The sequence below is a fragment of the Nothobranchius furzeri genome, chromosome 6 (genome assembly GCF_043380555.1).
Source record: "Nothobranchius furzeri strain GRZ-AD chromosome 6, NfurGRZ-RIMD1, whole genome shotgun sequence".
Classification (NCBI taxonomy): domain Eukaryota; kingdom Metazoa; phylum Chordata; class Actinopteri; order Cyprinodontiformes; family Nothobranchiidae; genus Nothobranchius; species Nothobranchius furzeri.
The window spans coordinates 63,696,482-63,717,884 of record NC_091746.1 but is presented as its reverse complement, the minus strand read 5'-3'; the positions used below and the strand labels follow the sequence as shown (position 1 = coordinate 63,717,884).

General features: G+C 42.4%; 1 protein-coding gene across 2 annotated transcripts in view; it reads right to left on the bottom strand.

Moving 5' to 3' along the window:
- The window catches only part of LOC107374829 (synaptic vesicle glycoprotein 2C), a 77,828-nt gene that overhangs the window by 31,130 nt on the left and 25,295 nt on the right, over positions 1 to 21,403 (bottom strand). For both annotated transcript variants that reach the window (XM_070552431.1, XM_015943108.3), the window contains 2 exons: positions 4,605 to 4,785; positions 703 to 854 (listed from right to left, as the gene is read on the bottom strand). In XM_070552431.1, the coding sequence (XP_070408532.1) occupies positions 703 to 854; positions 4,605 to 4,785 (333 nt within the window). The remainder of the gene's footprint in view (positions 1 to 702; positions 855 to 4,604; positions 4,786 to 21,403) is intronic.

The following is a 21,403-nucleotide window of genomic DNA, read 5'->3' as shown; positions in this document are numbered from 1 at the left end:
GACAATTTGCTTTGGCTAAAGGCACACGTTTATTATATTAAAAACGGAATATTCTCTGAAATTGTAAAGTCAAAGTGTGTATGTACACACACTCTTTTTCTCTACCTTATGCTTACAAGAAATCACTGGAAAAGTGACACCAAACAACCGAGCAGTCAAGGACAGTTCGTCATCCAGCAGCATGCAGGTTGATTCAAACTGGTTCAAACTGGTGTTCCTGCTAAGGTCACTAGATGTCATCCAAGAGGGCTGAGTTAGAAAGCTCTGAGTGCTTCAGCAGGCTTCGTTGAGCCATAGTCCAACTATATCAATAAAACCTTATTGTTGTGCTGATGGATTGATTTCCTGCATTTTGCCTGCGTTGTCGAGTGTTTTCTGTTCTGAATGGGAGTGCGATCCAGGTGTGCACATCGTCAGCATATACTCAGTCTGCAGTTACAAATGTTCATGCAGCACACAGCTGCCCAAAAACGGTCCTCGGGGTACGGGGTACCTCCACAGATTGATTGTATTGCAGCTGAGCCCTCATGCATGTCAAACAGAAAAAAATCACATGGTACCAGATATAGTTAAATATTGACAGATTGAGTCTTAATGGAATAAGAGCAAAGCTATTCAAGGAAATCGACATTTTCAGATGAAGTGTGCTTCAGTTTAAGATCAAACAGCTGCTATGTTAATCAGCTGAGAGTTGCTACTCACCATAGTGGGGGATGATGGCCCAGGCCATGGCTGATGCGTAAATCCCACCAATCATCCAGAACATGCACAGCCAGCTCAAATGTTCTCCTCGCTTCTCCCGGGCCAATACCTCCGCAAAGTATGAGAACACAATCGGCACCGCTCCACCAATCCTGTGAAGTCAGTTTGTGGTCATTCCCTAATTTTACTTCAGGAGCATTCTGTGGTTGCATGACCTGCGTGAGATGTCCTTGCATAGCGCCTTTCAGGGTCAGAGGAGTCCAAAGCGCTTTACACTACAGCGTATCAATAATCCATTCACACACACATTCACATGCTGATGGTGATGATGAGCTACAGCGTAGCTACAGCTGACCTGAAGTGCATTGACAAAACCGAGGCTACCAAGCACAGGCACCAGCAGGCAAGGTGGGTGATGTGTCTTGCCCAAAGACACAACAGCAGTTTCTCTGCTGGGCGTTAGGACTGATCCAACAACCCTCCGATTGCTGGACAACCCCTCTCCTTCCTGAGCTATCTGCTGCCCCTGCAGGACCAGAGTACCATTCTTCAGCACCATTTTGTGCAAACGTCCCATTTGTCACAGTATCTTTCTGGGATTTGGAGATTTAGGTTGGAAACTGATGTTTCCAGAAGTACTAGCATGTCAGGGGGAATGGCCACAGTGACTTAAACAGTTGGCTGATCAGACTCACTTCATTTCTGTTGTTAAAGCATCACTGTATAAGCTCTGTGGATTTCCCCTGAGAGGCTGAGTTTGATCCACATGAATCAGAATAAAATCACAGAAGCTGTCAACTTCCTGAGTCTTCATTCTTCTCATGTTCTGCGTATTTGTTGAGGAAAAACCAGTTATTCAAAAATAAACATTTGTGAACATGCAGTCTTCAGGGGTTGGAGAACCTACAGCTCTGGAGCCACACGTGGCTCAAAATATCTGCTTAGAAAAGATTAAAAAATCATATTTTTATATCTACATATAATTTTAAAAAATCCAGGATTAAACAGCTTGTAAGTTTTTCATTGAATGATTTTGATTAAGCTGCAATAGCAAATGTACAGAACAAGCTAGCTTAAACATGGTCACGGAGCACCCACCCCTCCCATCGTCTATCATCCCGGAACTGCACGTTGTCCGAGGAAACGAGCTAGCACTAAACACCAGTTGCCCTTTTCTAGGTCCAAACTTCTTTAGTTGTCCGTGACTTCAAATGGTGATTTTCTTTTTGGGACTTTGGTCGGTTGTCCTAAAGTCGAAGTGGTAGCAGCCGGCTGTTTCTCCTTCTCTGAAATTATTCTCACGCCAGTGCTGTTCTGTTGCTCAACACACATAATGAGACTAGTGACCAATCATTGGTTTTGGTCTTAACCGTGTTCATGGCGGAGGTTTTTAGACATGCGAGAGAACCAATTAATTATTTCTTTTAACTCCACAATATATTTAAAGCTATACTGTGTTAGAATATTGTCAGGAGGCAGCTATATGTTTGGATCTAGTTATATTTTTACATCATTTTCCACTACTAAAAAACTTCCAACATCCAAACTTTTTTGGTGAATTTTTCTCTTTCCTTTATTTTAAATGAATACTAGGAACAAAATGGTGTTTTTCCAAAAGGGCAATAAACCTCCTGTAGAAGAAGTTTACGAAAGAGAAATAAAGATTTCTGTGTTTAATCTCAGAAAAACGTCAGAATCCTTACTTTAATTCTTAGAAAATTAGATATTTTTCAGTGATCCTAATTCTCTTTCATAGATGTTGATCAAGTATTATTTTTTCAAAAGCTCGTGTAACAAATGTGGCTCTAAAAAGTTTTATTTATGTGAAAATAGCTCTTTGGATTGCAAGAGGTGCAACCCCCTGGTATAGAGCTCCGGGAGTTGACGTCACTTCTCCCGGCATACAACAGTTCAAATCGAACAGCGCCATCTTGGCAGGCAGTAGCCCGCAGCTAGGCTATTTGTTATTGTCAGAAAACTCAATCAAACGGGAAATATGGTAGATTCCTGTTGTGCCCCAGGATGCCAGAACAGACGTGGACAAGATAAGGGAAGAGCCTTCTACAGGATTCCCCAAGATCCGGAGCGCCGCAAACGTTGGATCATTGCAATGAAACGCGCTAGTGACCGGGCTAAAATGAAACTGTGGCAGCCCGAGAGTAAAGGTTTTCGCTTATGCAGCGACCACTTCATATCAGGTACTTAAACCAACGTTTCCTCAACTGTATATGGTATTTATTTTAAATGCTTTTATTACGATTCTTAGTGGGCTTCCTAAACTTATTTTGGCGAGGCTTTTTCTGACTCATAGCAACGAGTAAACGTCACGTAAAATGTTGCCTCATGACAACAAACCCTGATTGAGTCCATTTGTATCCCTCCAGGATTTTATATGTTCTTAGAGATGCTCCGGATTAGGACGAGGGAAAATTAACAAGGAAATTATAAATGTCAGGGTATCTCAAATCCGGTAAGAGGTCCTCTCCGACAGCTTCTGGCGTTTTAAAAAGTATCCCAGGGGCATGGTAAGGGTCAGAGATGTTTAGTCTATTTAATTTCTGACTATATAAAACAATTTCTTCAGTTTTAAAGCGTGAAGTAAACTCCGACGGAGTAAAATCCAAGCCGATCCCGTTCATTTTGTTTATCTTTGTTGCCTGCCAACATGGCGTCTACTCTCTGAGAGTCACGTGACGTTCGGAGCTCTATAGATCATGTGAAACAGTTTTCCCACTCTCTTTCTTTCATGGCAGAACTAATGTATTTTCCATAAATCTGGTCATTTAGAGAACTATTTAAGACATAATATAATATTTAATAGTTACTCCACTAACTAAAATATTCTCACTTCCTCTGTAAGTTTATTTATGGAACAAACAATACTTCACGGTGGCTGAAACAGTCTCTGATCCTGCTCCCTCTGGTGTTTAACTGTTCCTCATTAACAATCTGTTCTTCTCTTTGTGTTTAAGTAAAATCATCATAGAAGCATAATCTGTGCTCTTTGTCCAGATGGACTCAAATGGCTTTTTTCTCCTCCCTGTTTTTCTGAGGCGGTTTATGGGATTAAAGTTAATGAGGTAAGAAAAAGCTTGATGAGACAAGCAGGAGTAAAACTGGAAGCAACTCTCAGAGCTACGTCGAGTTTAGGAAAGTTCAGGATTCTTTCTGGAATCTAAATCTTGCATCAGTTTGGCTCGCGCACGAGGAAAAAAAGGCTGATTTTATTGTGAGAAGATGCTGTCAAACAGCTGAGGTGGGAGGTGAGGTCATTCATCACAAGTGTGGAAGCCAGGCAGACAACACTAGCGTCAAAGTGTGCAGATGTTCGTTTATAGGGACAGCAGTGGCTCAGGAGGTGGAGCGGGTTGTCTAGTTATCAGGAGGTTGCAGGTTTGATCCTGGCTCTGATCAGAGAATGCTGCTGTTGTGTTCTTGGCCAAGACACTTAACCCACCTTCCTTTCTGGGGGTGGTTGTAGGGATCGGTGGCGCCAGTGTTCAGCAGGCCTCGCCTCTGTCAATGGGCCTCAGGGCAGCTGTGGCTACGTCATAGCTCATGCCCACCAGTGTGTGAATGTGTGTGTGAATGGGTGAATGACTGATTGTGTTGTTAAGCACCTAAAAAGGCCATTGTGTTTGGTTCGTTTCTGCAAATGTTTCTGTATCGCTTTGTTTTTCCTCCACTTCCAGCTCAAGAGGACGAGCTGATGCCAGGCAGCTAGAAACCTTTTGTCTTGTGGCTTTAAATGAGGAACGGCAGGACAGGAGGTCAATGAAAAGGACAGATCAGCCTGCAGAAAGGGAGCAGGAATCCTCCAGGGGACTTGATTCTCATTTACAATGAACTGAAAAGAATGAACAGTAGGAAAATAATGAAATGTAAAGGTTAGGTGAACTCACCCAAAGCCAGACACCATGCGGCAGAAGAGGAACATGCTGTAGCCTTGGACGAAGGAAGAGAGGAAGGCAAAGAAGCCGTTGACAGACATGGAGATCAGCAGGCACTGCTTACGGCCCACCTTGTCTGACAGGCCACCCCAAAAAAATGCTCCAAACATCATCCCCAGGTACACAATGCTACCTGGAGAGGGGGGTGCAGGGAAGACAGGGAGAAATAAAAGAAGAGTCAAAAGCTGAGTACTTACGTCCGTCCAATCTAAAGGTATATCTCTTTTAAGCACCTACGCACAAACCTTTTAGCACCTTGCTCTGTCAAACCCTCAAGGTCTTTTTGCAGAGTTTGTATTTAGTTCTTTATTTTACTAAATAATTTTGTTTAACATATTTGGATGCTGTGGTAGACGATGCTCTCTGGCACGGGCTTTCCAAGGTCTTGCAAAGCCCGTGTAGCTACGTTGGTCCCAGTGATGGTTTCTCGTGCAGCGCTGCCTGAAGGCTCAAAGATAACAGTCAGCCAATAATGTTCGCAGCTGGAGACTTTTAGAAATGTAAACTACATATATTTACATTTACGGAGTGGCTAAATGTTTTAGTGGTTTCTCTGCTCCAACACATTTGATTTAGTGCTTTAATCACCTGTGCAGCAGCTCATCAGGCTCTGCAGAAGCCTGTTAATCACCTGCTGATTGAAATTGGGTGTGTTGAAACAGAGATCAAACTAAAACGTGTTGGACACCGGCCCTCCAGGCCCAGAATAGAATACTCTTGTTCTAGAGAGTCGACATGTGTGCTTGGAAAATAAGACCAATGCATGGTCACTGCAGATGAGTGAACACAGTGTTTTTGTTTTTAATTGACTCAACTGAAGATGTGTTTGAAGTCTTGCGAGGAACCATCGAGAAAATCCTTATCAACCCTCTCAGGCTCAAAATAAGTTTTGATAAATGGACAAACATCTAAGTCCTTCAGGGGTACTTCTAAGTTAAAAATTGCTCATGAAATACGTATGTGGAGTAACCAGGTAGGGTTAGGTTTTAACGTTGCACAGCTGCAATGCCTGCCTCCAGAGGGTTAAAAGTTCTGGAACACAAATGTCTATAAAGAACGAATTAATCCTTTCACAGGAGGGATCCTACCAATCAAACCATTAAATGGGTGATGATTTTTAACCCTCCCACTGTCCTAATGGGTGTGACCCCGCGAGGAAAGTTGACCATTGAGCAGGATTGATGGTTTATCCCTTGAGGTCCACATGGCAGGGGTGAGGTGGTGTTCAGTCCTCACCCCTGCCACGGGGGCCCAAGGGATGAACCATCAACCCTGCTCAATGATCAACTTTCCTCGTGGGGTCACACCCATTAGAACAGTGGGAGGGTTAAACAAAAGTAATGCGAAGACTCACTAACTCATTGTGTGGCTTTTCCAGGTGTACATTTGAATTTTGTGATTCCGATCGATTCTCAAAACTCTTAAATGGGATGATTGCACCTGAAACTGTTTTCTGCTCTGCTGTGGGTTCCTCGCATTTGAAATTATTTCATTTTAAGGTTCCTTTAGGTGGTTGATCTCTCAATGGTCCAAATGCCTTCAAGGACCCCCCCCCCCCCCATCCTTCCCCCCAGAAAAATCAAAATATGTGTTTAATATAGTCCCTTCTAGGGTTCTACAACCCCCCAAAGTCATTCACACCCACACTGGTGATGATGAGCAGCCCTGGGGACACTGATGGGCATGAGGCTGTCGTACGCAGGCACCACCGGTCCCTCAGACCACCAGCGCAGGCAAGAAGGGTAAAGTAGCTCAACTGCTACAGAAGAGGCGCTAACCTGCAACACTTTGGTTATGGGACTGGCACTTAACTGCCTCCCCAAAGATCAAGTTTTACCTGAACTCACTCCAAAGTTTAAATTTATCTTTTTAAATCACATGTCAGACGTGGCCCGCGAGAGATTAAAGTGTCTTAAAATAAGTGTATGCTGCTTCAAAGCGCGCATTGACTATAAACTACATTTCCCATAATGCATGGCGATTGTGCTCCCAGTGCAGTGACTCACCACTAGGTTGCAGTGTATCCACTTCCATGTTTAAGTAATGCAACAAGTGAAAATAACTCCACACATTATCCCAAAATGCCCAGGAAGAGAGAGATTGATGCAGGAGGAAGGGTGTTTCAACCAAGATGGAACATGTTGATGCTTCAAGGAGAAAAACCGGTATGTCTTTACAGTCATTAGCGTTCATGCAACTAGCATCATCTGCAGCGTTACTTCCTTCGCCTTGGACAAACTGAAAACACTCCTCTTACTCACCGCCACGTTTATTCAGCAATTAGTCGACAGCTCATTAATCTGTTTGCTGACATAGAAAGCGCACCGACCAACTTCCAGACCGAGATGACTTAACTCCAGTTTAGCGACACGCTCAAGTCACTATGACTCTGTGGCTGCTGCAGCTTTTATCCCCCTCCCCGACACAACTGCGTGGTCCAGATGCTCTCCATGTCCAGCAGCACAAACCTGTGTGAGCACCTGTTTCTCACTGATGAACTCCTTCCTCAGCTCAGAGCCCAACCCCACAGATGCAGGTCAGGCTGGAACAGGTGAGCGTCACAGGAAATCAGAGTGAGAAAACTGGGATTGAATTGTTTTGGTTTTATTAACCTTTTCTGCTCCAAAGCATGAAAGTTAATAGGTGAGAAATTGCATTTTCATTTAAGAGAATTACTATTCTTATTTATGTTGTTGGCCTGTGAAAATAAATTAAACCTACTTTAAAACAGGAAAGATTACAGATAGAAGAATAGAAATAGAAATAAAATAGAAAATCCCTTTATTGTCCCTCAGTGGGGAAAGCTTGGTGTCACAGCAGCAATAACGTTCATTACAGGAGCAACAAAGGAGAATAAAAAATAAACCAGAAACATAAAATAGAAACACTTAAAAGATTCAAAAGTTAAAAAATAAGAAGAAATGCTGAATATATGCAGATTTTAAGGAGTAAAATACATATTTTAAATTTGAGACATAAGTAATGAATACCACTGGTGTGTGCTTTATTTAAAATCGACTTGCTCGTGTGTCATTTGGTTATTCCACATTCAGTGTTACTGCAAAAATAAGTTTGTTTCCAAATAAAAAGGTTCAACCGTTCATATCTGCAGATAAAGGAAAATGTGCACATTTGCCGTCACTTTTTAAAAAAATATTGAGTTTGGCCCGTGACTTCGTCCCGGTTTTTCATTTTGGCCCAGTGTGAACTTGAGTTCGACACCCCTGTTTTAAACAATCAGTCAATCAGAAGCCATTCATAAAGATGCATTTTTTAATCGATGGTGAATCAGTTAGCCCACTAAACTTCATGTAAATGTTTATGTCTGCTGACTTGATGAAACCAGCACTATTGCACTCAGCATTTTATTTTTTAATACATTTAATTCTATGAATTCACAGGAGAAACATGGTTTAGTTTCCTCAGCACTTCTGTAAGCATTCTGCCACTCTTCCTTTTGCTGCAGAGCAGCAGGCAGGAAGTTTGACTCACCAGATCATTCCCACTGAACTCGAGTCCGGCTGTGAAACCGTTAACTGAAACAAAGTGTGAAAGAAGCGGCAGAGCTGAAGCATTAGGGATTCTCTGCCGGGTCGTGACTTTGCAGGTTTTTGTCACAGAATCCTATTAAAACTCACTTTGTCCATTAAGATGTCTTCTAAACGCATCGCAGGTCTGTTCAGTCACTCCGAGCTACTGACAGAACTCAGAGTGAGTCTATAAAAATAACACAACGGGGATCGATTCGTTGAACTTGGCTGAAAGCCACTGTGGGAGTTTATTTTACAACACTTCTGTGTTCACGGTTTGGTACACTGCTGCAATAAATAAGTCAATCAGTCCGGAGTCCCTATTTTACAACCAGATATAGGGATATAATCAGGAAGCATACATGCGACCATAGAGTCTATGAGGAAAAAGCAGGAGGCAGAGCTGGAGGCTGCAGAGCTCAAGATGTTGAGGTTCTCTTCGGGAGTGACATGGAGAGGATCTGGACTGAGTCCATGAGAGGGACAGCTCGTTGATGTTTTAGAGGTGAAGTCAGAGAGGCCAGACTGAGATGGCTAGATGTGTCCGGAGGAGAGATAATGATAATGGAGATAGGAGGCTGAGGTTGGAGTTGTGAGGCAAGAGGCTGAAAAGGAAGACCAGCAAGAAGATTTTTGGATGCGGTCAAACATGAACCCATCGAGAAGAAACTTGGGAGTAAATGGTGGAAGAGAAACTTGTAGCAAGCCTCCATCGCCTCACGTTCTGATTGGCTGCAAGTCACATTCAACAGGCAGCATAGGGCCTTGAAATAGGGCCAAGACATTCCAACGTTATGGATATCCTCGACTGGAGCGATCCTAACACTGTTTGGAGCGGACCAGGGGCCTCATTTATCAAGCTTGCTTACGCGCAAAACGGGGTTGGAAAACTGCGTTAGCAACATTCCATGCAAACTTCAGGATTTATGAAAGAAAACTTAGCGAAAAAATGTGCGCAACTTTAAGTTGACTAAGGACCTGGCTTACGCACATTTTGGACATGGAGAGCACCTGCAGTGCTGCTGCTGAGAAGGATAAAATTATGAAATCCTGCAGCATTATCACTTGTACTGCTTCGTTTTCACACAGAACAAGACCCCCACACGTGCACGCGCATTCACACACATGCACGCACACTCACACACACACACAAATGTGTGCGCACACTCACACGCACACACACACGCACACACACACACACACACACACACACACACACACACACACACACACACACACACACACACACAGCCTGAAGCCAGAATACGGAATGTAGAATATCAGCGGGGGACAGATTGAGACAGAATGTCATGCGTCTGTGACAGTGTGTGTCCTGTCACTGTGACCCGACTGATCATGCGCCCTGGCTACTTGGTCAAGGGAGATCTCCGTTTGGGTGACTGGTTAGCACATGTGACTTTCACCTTGGAGACTGGGGATCAAATCCTGATTGGACCATTTTTTTAATATCCGCCACAGATCTCTCTGAAGAATTCACAACATTGACGGCTTCAGCAACGCTGTGCCACTCCGTAGATTTTCTCTTATTTGTTTTGCAAAAGTACTTCCTTTCATTTCTCCACCTCACCCACAAGTACCGCAATTTCTGCTTCTGTGAAATAGCGCTTCCTTGATCTGCCTTGATCTACGGTCGCCATGTCATTGGCGGAGCGCTGCAACAACCGGCTTATGTAAATGCATGAGATCCACAAGGCACTTTGCATTGACTATTTATGGCAGTAAGTGGGCGTGGTGAGGGCGGGATGTGACTAAAATGCAGCTGAGAAACATTCTCGTTAGTCTCCGATTTATGAAGCGGAGATTGCGTGTAGCTGTGTGTGCTCCATGTTTGACAGATCACAAACCTACTTGGCATACGTACATTTTTTTGCTGAGCTTAAGTACGGTTTTAGTAAGGATTCTATGCAATGTTTGATAAATGAGACCCCAGAGCACTCTAAACACAGCACACACTGCAGGAACATCTGATAAGATTATTGCTAGAGCCTTTAAGTCAACTGGACTCATTTTGTTGATTGTTGGAAGAGGATCGAGTCAGAAATCAGCATAATTATCTTTCTGTGTAAACCAGGCCTTCGGGGATATTTCTAACACATTTTAAACTTTTGCCTATGTTTCATGATGTTCTGCTACCGTCAGAGCAGGCATGACTAACTGAAGCACAAGTTTAGATCTGTAATTTGCTTTTTTTCAATGCTGTTGGATGTGAAATCAGATGATAATAATGACAATCGTCACAACAATATAGTACAAAAGATGCTTTAGCATTTGTGCATTGAGCAGCAGGAGCATCTTTAACCAAGCATCTGTCTCTGCAGCCACTTAGAAAAAGGACTGTTGACAGGGGTGAGGGCTGTCAAGCCAGTAAATAGTTCACTTTACTCTGTATGTGTTAATAAAAATGCTAATGCTAGTGGAAGTGGATTGTTTGATGAGGCAGCACAGAAATGAGCTGGCAAAGGAAAAGAAGTGCTCTCTTCTTTTTCCCTTGGTGTGTTTGTGGTGATGGGACTGATACAGCGAATAGAGGGTCTTATCACGCCGCGCAGGTGCGCTGAGAGCGAGTGATTCATTACAGGTGACAGTCACTGGATCTTTGCACTGCCACTGCAGAGGAGGCTCCTGCAGGATATGAAGAAGAGGCTATGAGATAGCTCACACATATCAGACCGAACATCAAAACTGCTGCATTCTGCACAATAAGGGTGACACCTTCGGATTTGTGTAGATACACCCAAATTCATGTTCAGAGAGAAATGCTGTCTGAGAGCGCCACATCATTTGTTTTATGGCTCCTTCCACGCTGGGTTTGTACGTGTAATAAAGAGAGGGAGGGTGATGGGGATGGGGCAGCTGAGATACAGAATGAAGGCTCCTGAGATTGGATTTGTGATTTCAGCAGGGTTCAAACTCAGGTCAGGCTTTACAGGCGTTTATGTAAATTAGTAAAGGGTTGGTTAAAGGCACCCATAGGATGACTGGATTCAATGTGTGATGCAGGAAAACTAACCAAACAGAATTAGTGACTGCTGCAACAATTTCCTGTTTGAAGTCCAAACCTCATTAACTTTACCGCTCAGACTTTTGGAACAAGGTAAATGGTTTCAACTTAAAGAGCAAGTCACCCCCTACCAGAGTATTACTCAACTCCAACTTCCTGTTTGAAAAATGCAACAAATGCTGTTGCCTAGCAGACCGAGAGGGCGGAGCCGCTAACAAATACACACAGACTCACAACGACATTGTGACATCATATGGTACCAGCTAACATTCTAGGGTACTTCTTAGCCAATAGCGATGGCAGATTTAAATTCAAATGCAGTGCAGAGTTTTTACCTGACAACGGCACAACACTGACAGTTTTAGGCAGATTATTTAGATTTTCACAAAAATGCACTAAAGTGCAAAACTTTTGACTACACGTGTCTGTAGCATGATTAGACACACATTTATATAGTTTATCAGAAAAAAAGTTGATTTGGGGGTGACTTGCTCTTTAAGAAGGCAAAACAGCCATGTTTGGTTTCCTGTCCAACTCTTAGTATCAACCAAGAGCCCAATCTCTAAAGTCAATAATAACTTTATTGTTGCTTTATTTACTGTATTTATTATGACTACAACAAAACCAGTCTCTCACTGGGTTGCTGTTCACTCCCTGGAGACACAAAACTCCAACGCTGAATAAGGTACTCATCATGAGGCTTACACACTAGGTGTGTGTCGAGCTCGCCTATGAACCTGGCAACGAGCCAAAACAGAAACAGCAAAGCTTGTTTCATAAGCTCTCCAGGCATCGTGATCAGAAATATATGAATTTGCAAAAACAGATAACTCAGGTTTTACACTTCTTCAAAAATGCACTTTTTCCCAGCAGGCTATTGCAACGGTTTTCTAACTGGTCTTCCCAAAACAGCTGTAAAACAAATGCAGCATATTCAGAATGCTATACTGCTAGAGTCTTAACAGGAACCGAGAGAACCGAGCACATCACTCCTGTTCTTAAATCCTTTCACTGGTTACCAGTAAAATACAGAATCGACTTCAAAATGCTTCTGCCAGTTTGTAAATTCCTCAGTGGCATGTGGCCTAACTACATGTTGGATCTCCTTCCAGTATATACACCCAGCAGGGCTCTCAGATCCTTGGGAATCAGTCAGCTGGTAGAACCCCGGGTCAGAACCAAACATGGTGAAGCTGCTTTTAGTCCCTATGCTGCATACAGATGGGATCAGCTTCCTCAGAGTCTCCTGAGTCACAGAACTCCAAAGTGCTTTACACTAATCCTTCATTCATTCACACACTGGTGATGATGAGCTACAATATAGTCATAGCTTCTACACTGATAGAAGCAAGGCTGCAGAACTTAGACACTGCTGCTCCCTCTGACCACCACCAGCAAGCAAGGAGGGTGAAGCGTCTTGCCCAAGGACATAGTGACTGACATGGATAGAGCTTGGGATTGAACCAGCAACCTGCTGATTATAGTATGAACTCCCTGAGCCACCATCATCCAGAATGAACTCCTAATATTCTAATACTCTAACACAGACCTGGGCATTTTACGGCCCGCGGGCCACATCCGGCCCTTTGGTTGACTTTGACCGGCCCGCGTAAGGTTAATTGGAAATTACAAAATAAATGTATTTTCTCATTTTACCTCATGCATGGGCTAAGGCTGCATTGCTTTTATTTTGAAGTTGTATTTTACGTGCACAATGACGCAATACGTATAGCAACAAGTGCCCGCGGTTGACATGGTGATTGTAGCCTGAGAAATGTCCGCTCATGCAAAAAAAAAAAAAAAAAAAGAAAGATGCCGAATGCAGGATTTTCAACAAAAATTGGACTGCTAAGTATTTTTTTTACTGAAGTCGGAGGTAAAACCGTGTGTTTGGTTTGAGGGGAGGAGATTGCCGTGTTTAAGGACTACAATTTGAGTCGGCATTACGACAAGAAACACTCGGGAAAATACAAGAACTTGTCTGATGCTGAGAGGGCACGGACATCCGAAGCTTTGCTAGCAAAGTTGCTAAAGCAGCAAGGCTTTTTTACTAAGCTTCACACATCCAGGGATGCAGCAACCAGGACCAGCTTTGTGATATCCCACAAAATAGCTAAAAACAGCGAACCGTGACCAGGAGGATCGAGGACATTGCGGGGAACCTGGAGCTTCAGCTGCAACGTGAAGTGGCAAGTTTTGACTTTTTCTCATTAGACGGGAGCTGTGATGTCCGGGACACAGCCCAGCTGCTCGTATTTGTCCGGGGGATAACGGACTTCAAGCTCACAGAGGAGCGGGCAGCAATGCGGTCGATGAGAGGGACAACGACAGGGAGTGATCTTTTTACAGAGGTAAATGCGTGCACGGACACTCTGGGATTGAAATGGGAGAGACTGTCACAGCCGGGCGTACACTGTGTGACTTTTTCACTTTTTTGAGCCGATTTTCCAGTCGTGCGAGAAGCCACGACATCGGGGCGAGTTTTGCGCCGAGCGGTCGTGTAGTGTACAGGGGGTTACGAGAGGCGATTAACACCACGTGACCAGCCGCCGATCAGCAGTCGTGAGGTCGCACTCTGGTGTGTTTAATATTTCGCTCGTCCCTCGTGAGGGTATCGCACTGTTGAAGCGGCGCTGCGAGCAGCTGCAACCCAAAAAGTATCAGAACCACTCACGGCGCATGCGCAATCCTGCATCAACGCTTGTCGCTCGCTATTTCCCTAATAACACACGCTGTTCGTTTTTGTTTCTACACGTTTTTTTACTCACAAAGATTGTCAAGAAAGTGTGTTTGTCGTGTTCATGTCAAATTAAACTGATCACAAAACACAGATTTACTTTCTTTATTTCGTTTTCCTCGTCCAACCCCCATAAATCCCTGTGTGTTCTCCAGCAGCACTCCCGAAGGACAACAGGCAAAACAAGACAAAAAAGTCTGACGTGTTGAGTAAAAACTGCTATTTTTAGCACATTTTTAGGGCCGACATGTTGCTACCAGACGTACAGTGTGAGCAGTCAGGTCGCATGCGAGAACTGGGTCGTACAGTGTGAGCACACGACTCGTGAGATCTGCTCTGCGAGGAAGTCGTACAGTTTGAGCTGAAGCTGAGTGCTGCGAGTGAAAAAGTCGCACAGTGTACGCCCGGCTTTACAGGGAAAAATGTCGGACTTTTGAAACGCATGCAAGATAAAGTGACAGAAATCGATGCAGATCAAAAATAGGTGTTTTTGCATTGTATTATACACCAACATGTGTTGTGCAAGTCAGTGCTAAAAATCAACCATGTTACTGATGTTGTTACTAAAATAATAAACTTCATCAGGGCGCAGGCGATGAATCACAGACAGTTTGTGGCTCTTGCTGAGGACTCCACACAGCTGTCAGATGGCTCAGCCTGGGGAAAGTGCTAAAGAGGGTTTGGGACTTGAAAGCAGAGATTCAGGATCTCTGCGGGATTTCTACTCTTCTCTTAAGGAGGACTTTCCAAACCTGAAGAGACATGCTTAGAAGATGTTGGTTCTCTTCAGCTCTACCTACATTTGTGAACAAACATTTTCAATGATGAAGTTTACAAAATCCAGGTAAAGATCCTCTCTCACTGATGATCATTTGTCAGCTGTGCTTCGCTTCTCCACCTCAGACATTCAACCTGACTTTGATTCACTCGTTAAAGCCCAGCAGAGACTAGATTTCTCTCACTGAATAAGAAAAAAATTGCTTAAAAACACAAAATAAGGTGTTTGGACCACAAATGTAGGCAACTAGCAGTGAACTGGGACACTTTTTTTAAACCTCTTTCTCAAGATCACAGTTCAGTGATTTTATTTTACAGACAATACTGTGTGTCTGTAGAATGCTAAGAACCTCTTTCCAACAATATTTGAAACTCAGAATGTGTTTTGGAGTGAATGTGACTGAAATTGTTAACTAATATAAGTCACAAATGTTTAACAAAAACCAAATGTGCACACTTTGTTTACCATTGCCTTGGTAAATTTGAATAAATCACATTTTTGTAAGCCAACCTCACTTTTTCCTTTTTGCTCATTTATAACATATTTCTACTCTTACCAGCTTGAAAAAACAATGGTATTTACTGCTTTTTATAAAGAAATACCATTAATATTATGCATAATTGACTTCAGCCTTTTGGCCTGCGGCCCTCCACAATATTTTCTATTTCTCATGTGGCCCCATGGAAAAAATAATTGCCCACCCTTGCTCTAACACGAACTTACTCTATCCAAGCCCATCGTCAGTGGCGGAGCTTGATATGTGCAACATGTGCGGCCGAACAGGGCGGCAGTCTGGAGGGGGCGGCATTTAATTTCTTTTTTTTTTTTAAATTTTTTTTTCTTTTAATTTTTTTTTCTTCCATCAACCGATACATCAACAAAACATAGAAATCACATGTTCTTCATAATAATAATAGTGATGAGTGATGATAATAATAATATTTCTGTAATAAAAGCACAACAAAGTCATTGTTTGCGTTTATATTGGGATTTTATTGCGCCCCCTTGTGTCCGCCGCGCCTCTGTAGTGCGCCCTATAGCGCCCTTCATCAGGTGGGGGACGGAGGGATCTCGGAGAGTGATGATGGACCGCTCACAAACATAATGGAGAAGAAGCGGTCGAAGCCATCTGGTGCCCAATTTCAGAAAAAAAGAAAAGAAGAGGAGGAGAAACGAGGAAAAGATGCAGGTATGCATCTCTTTATTATTTAGTTGGTATTTTTCCCGCCTGTCCCCCAACTTATTGATTAACTAACCTCTCTAATCTGTACGTTTTGCATGGTGCTATGATGATCCCTTCAAATGTCTTTTGCTAGCTTCTTACGTTGCATGTATTTAGAACTACTTCCAACCGCTAGCTTTTTCTTTGTCAAATGAGCTTTTATGAAAAGCTAAGAGTGGGAAAACCGAAAGGCTGATAACCAAACGCTATCAAATTAAAATGAGTCGTTGAGAATTTTGCTGAAATACATTGACGGCGGGCGGCAGGTCTCGCGCCGGCGCCATTCGCCTTTCTATTTGGACTCGGGAAATGAGCTACGTATTATTTACCCCACGAAAAATGGAGCGGCAGCGGGCCGCTGGAGGTGCCCTGCTAGTAAGATCCCGTTTATACTGTAAACTGCCATAACATAAAAACTATAATAGCTAGAGCGGTCTTTTTTTAGCTGAAAGTTGAGACTGTCTCGCCTTTCAGCACTGTACAAGTCGATGATGTCATCGTGTTGTGTTGTGTGCTGCACACTGTGGCTATGTTTACTCACAGTGACCTTGAAGCAGCGTGGGAGAGTTGAAGAATTTAACCAGTTAAAATGGATTCATGGATATTTAATCAATAGTTGTGGCTCCTCTGGTCATTTAGTTCTTTGTGTGCCGGAGACATTTGCTGAATAAGGAAATAAAAACTTAAAATGACAAAAAAAATTAGGGAAAAACACTTGATTTGTATTTTATCAATTATTAATGATTAATAGATTGTTGGTGTTTTAACTTTTGGTAAAGGAAAACACACAATTTCCAGGCAGCCCCAGTCTGGAGAAGTGATGGTGACATCAGCCGTTAAAAATAAATAATACTCTGAGGTTTTTATGAATAATTTGTACTTTTACTTGAGTATTTCTCTAACACCAGTACTTTTACTTGTAAATGAGTAATATTTTAGCAATGTAACAGTACTTGCACTTGAGTACAGATTTTCAGAATTCTTTCCACCACTGCTGAAAACTGTAAATGCTCATTGTAACATGTTAATTAAAATGCTGAAGCAACAGACGTGACATGAAGATTGTATTGTTTGTTTTATGCAACATCAGGAGCCCTACACAGATATTTTGGGATGACATCAGCTGCCACTGAGGACCAGCCATCTACCTCCACGGCTCATACCAGTAGGCCAGTATTTGAACTCGAGGAGGGACAGTCTGCTGGCACCACATCTCCCCAGGAAGATACTTTAGGTGGGTTTTGCACTCGTGTATGTGTCCAGCAAACATTTAGCTATAGACATTTAAATAGTATTTTCACAGAATATGGGAATTGTTCCATATAGCAATGTGGTGAGTTATGCTTCCATTTTCTGTCAATAGAAAGACCTACCAGTATATGTGAACTTGATGAGGGACAGCCAGCTGCCACGTCTCCCCAACAAGATACGTCAGGTAAGTTTTGCACAAGTGTGTGTGTGTGTGTGTGTCCTGCAAACATTAGAGAAATTTGAATATCACATATTGTATTTTAATAGAATATGTGAAATGGTCCACATAGTAATGTGTTGAGTTACGCTTCTGTTTTCTGTCAATAGAGAAGCCTGAACTATCAACCAATGAGTCCCATTGAAGGTGATGATGAGCCTCTATCTTCAGACCCAGCCAAGTGGTCATCACCAATAACCGACAAAATACGCACAGAGCTAGTTCGAAGAGGACCTACTAAGTGCCAACTACTTTCATATTTCCCAGGAATGAAGGCGATGGCAGGTGTTGTCATCATCACTATTTCAGTAGAACTTTGACAAGTGGTGAGAAGGTGGCCAGGAGCTGGATGTTGTATTCAGTTAGCAAATGTTGTTATATATAATACACTCCACGCAATTTGAAACAAAGTTGTAGGTGTAATTTTTTTTCTTGTGTGTGTGTGTGTTTGTGTGTGTGTGTGTGTGTGTGTGTGTGGGGGGGGGGGGGGTCACGGGGGATCTCGCACAGGGCGCCATTTAGGCCAGCTCCGCCTCTGCCCATCGTAGACAGAATATATAGCTGATAGTGTGTGTGTGTGTGTATATAATTATTATTATAGTTTCAGCCAACGCTTTAGTTGTCTTGAGCAGTCTCCATGCATGCTGCTTTTTCCTACAGTAATTAGCTCTTATGTGTAAGTGTTATTCTCTCTTGACGCCTCAGTTTCTGCTCTGTTTTTGTTCCTCCCAGCCATGCAAAATCCTGGCTTGGATGAGAGGAGGGCACAGGCAGACACACAGAAATCCTTGCAGTTAAGGTGAGTGCAGATTTTCTCTGCTGGAACATTCAGAACATTAGGAAGGCACTGGAGGACTTCGACAGATGAAGAGATTCCCAGAGGAGCAAGAGTGACTGATAGGTGGGCTGAGGCAGTGGAGGAGAGAAGACAGACAGAGGGTGGTGGTGAGAGAGGAGCAGGAAAACCTCAGGAGCTAAGCACACTCCTCAGACATTAATTACATCAACAGTAAGTGATTTGTTTTTCACCACTGATCACTACTGCACCTGAAAATGTATTAGAAAATAAATGGTTAAAAGACTGACCCAGTTCACCCAGAGACATAGCAGGAATCATTTAATGTGTGTGTGAATGTGTGCTACTCTCAGGAAAGAATACAAAAAAATAACGTCTTACCTAGAATGATGAGCTAGTTTTAGCCAGACCAAGATCACTTCTGCCTCAAAACTCAAATATTAAACATTACATAGGCTTCCCTGGAGGTGCCAAAGCTGTATAAAACTGTATAAATCTGTAAATAACATTGAAAAGTGACACTTTAAAGGTGCATTATGTAGAACTGAAGTAAAAATGACATCCTGTGGTAAAATCTGGTTACATCAACCACTTTAAACAACTCTGTAGCTTTTTGCTGTCATCAAATTTTAGTATTTTAGTTCCGGTCGGAAAGATGGCCTTCCCTTGCTCTGACTGTTAGTCCATTCATTCAGTTGAAGATGTTCATTTCTTTCACACATTTTTTAATGTTTGTGTGTCCCAAGGCAATATAAAAGAAAAATAGAACATGTTTAGAAGCTTATTTGCATAAAATCCCTCTCACAAAAAGTGATTTCTGCTGTTTTATACTTGACAGTTTCCACACCTTCCAGTTGGGCCGTTTCACGGCTCTGTCACTGTCGGCTATGCCCACCCCTTTTCTTCTCACGGCTGCTAAACGCTGATACCTGGGAGGGGCTCAGGTTAGAGCTGCTGCTCCTCCAGCCCTGAGCGGTGAGACAGCATTTTACACAAATTTCCCCATTTGCGATGTCACAAATTTAGCCATTTTAAAATGGCTTATTTTAGGCACATAATTTCTAAATTAAACACTAACAGAAAACGACTGGACAAGATTTTTCACTTTTGGAGGGTTTATAAAGGCAGTAGAGTCCCACATGGCAACAGAAAAGAATAGAAAGGGGGGTTTCGCATACAATCTATCTGATTTATCACGGCTGACCTTTCAACAGTAGAAAAACATAAATAGATGTTGGGATTCAGAGACGAATAAAGACTTTTTTTACATGTGCATTTACACATAAAAAGAATTTTCCTGAGGCCTAGAACGAGTTCTGTCCAAATCAAGAGGAGTCGGGAGGTGATCGGGGCATTTCTCCAGCAGAGAGGTGGATACGTGGACATGGACGAGATGCAGGACAGAATAATTCTCTGGGCCATGTACAAAATACTTGAGCAGTGTTGAGTTGTGTGTTCAAAAAGTCTGATCTGACAGCAGGCATGACAAGAAAAAGACCGTAAGCAGTAGGGATGTGTATTTTTGAAATTCTGGCGATACGATACATATCACGATACAGGGGAAATGATACGATATATCACGATATATTGCGATACATTCAGTCAGACGTTACAAGCAATTTTTTTACTGAACTTATTGTAAGAATGTTCAATAAACAGTTCAAACTGATACGTAACATGTTTAACATGAGGTATCTGAACCATGATGGAGGGATTTACATTTCAGTAGTGGAAACAAACTCGTTGCACACTGCTGCCAACTAGCGATTGGTGATTGAATTGCGCAAAACGAAAAGAAAATACACAAATGTTTGCATGTAAATTCTTTCAGGAATTAGATACACAGCTTTTGAATATCAATGTAATAATCGCAGGAAAAAATATCACGATATATTGCCATATCGATATTTCCAATACACTGCTTTTGAATATCGATATAATATTGCTGGGGAAAATATCACGATATATTGTCATATCGATATTTTCTTACATCCCTAGTAAGCAGATGTTACATTTGTATTTCATACCGTTTTTGAGTCATTTTAGGTACTTCTTTGCCTTTTATTCTTAAAGGAAATTCATGATCTGACTTCCTTTTCTCTCTTTGCACCTCGAGACAATTTCAGATAGAAATTTTCACTTCTTTGGCAGAAAAGTAAATATGTACATAATTTTTGGGGAGGGAGACTGTAACAATCAATTATTCCCTTGCAGCATTGCATTGATTGCAACATTGCATGATTTATGCAAACCGACCACAAAATCATCACATCAGTAGGACAGAAGATTTTAATTTAGATCATATCTCTGAGATGGTCACTCTCCGCTACACCTACATAATGACTTCAGCCAAGCAAGCACAAAACCCCAAATGATAACAGATGCAGGAAAACACCCACAGACACATTCAAGTTGTATGTGGAGAAGAGAAAAAAAGAAGGCGAGCACGCTGAGAGGAAGAGCATAAAAGCAGCCTTTTCCTTCTCCGTCTTTTTCTCCAGGGAGGTACGTGAGCCAGTCTACCATGGCTAAACTGCAGCAAGGCACAATACTGCAGAGATTAACCCTAGTCCATATCTCCAGATCACCGGCACGCCTACGAGACACCGAGAGGCTTCGAGAGTGTGTAATAAAAGGATTAGAGCGTGAGAATAGCCTGAAAGGACAGACAATGGAGGGCAGAGAAAACACTGGAACATCACAGAAGCCACACCATTTAGATGACATTACCAAGAACAGAAGATTATCTAGAGCAGATACGGTTAAACATTATGCTAATGAAGACATTGGTTCTTATTTAAGACATTGTTTGACTGAAATTTACATGAAATTTAATTGGATTCATCAGAAATGAGAGCGTGAACAATTTTTTACAAGTTTCCAAATCTGATCCTCTTCAGCACTTGATCAGATGATCTGATGAGTGTAAAAAGATGCATTTATTTTGGCTTATTATCAGATTATTTAAGCAACTGATGCAGACCTGAATGCCTGAATGCTTTTGAGTTTGCATTGAAGTATTGTTCACCTGCCTTCAGAGGCCACTCAGCTGATAATTAGGCACTTGTGTCCAGGTTTTGTCAGGAACACTTCATATGAAGTGGACATTTCAATACTTCATTCAGGGCAGCAGGTGCAGCCGGAGGCTGCGGTGCATCAACTGCAAAGCTATAATTTTAAAAAGCACTTATATTTAGC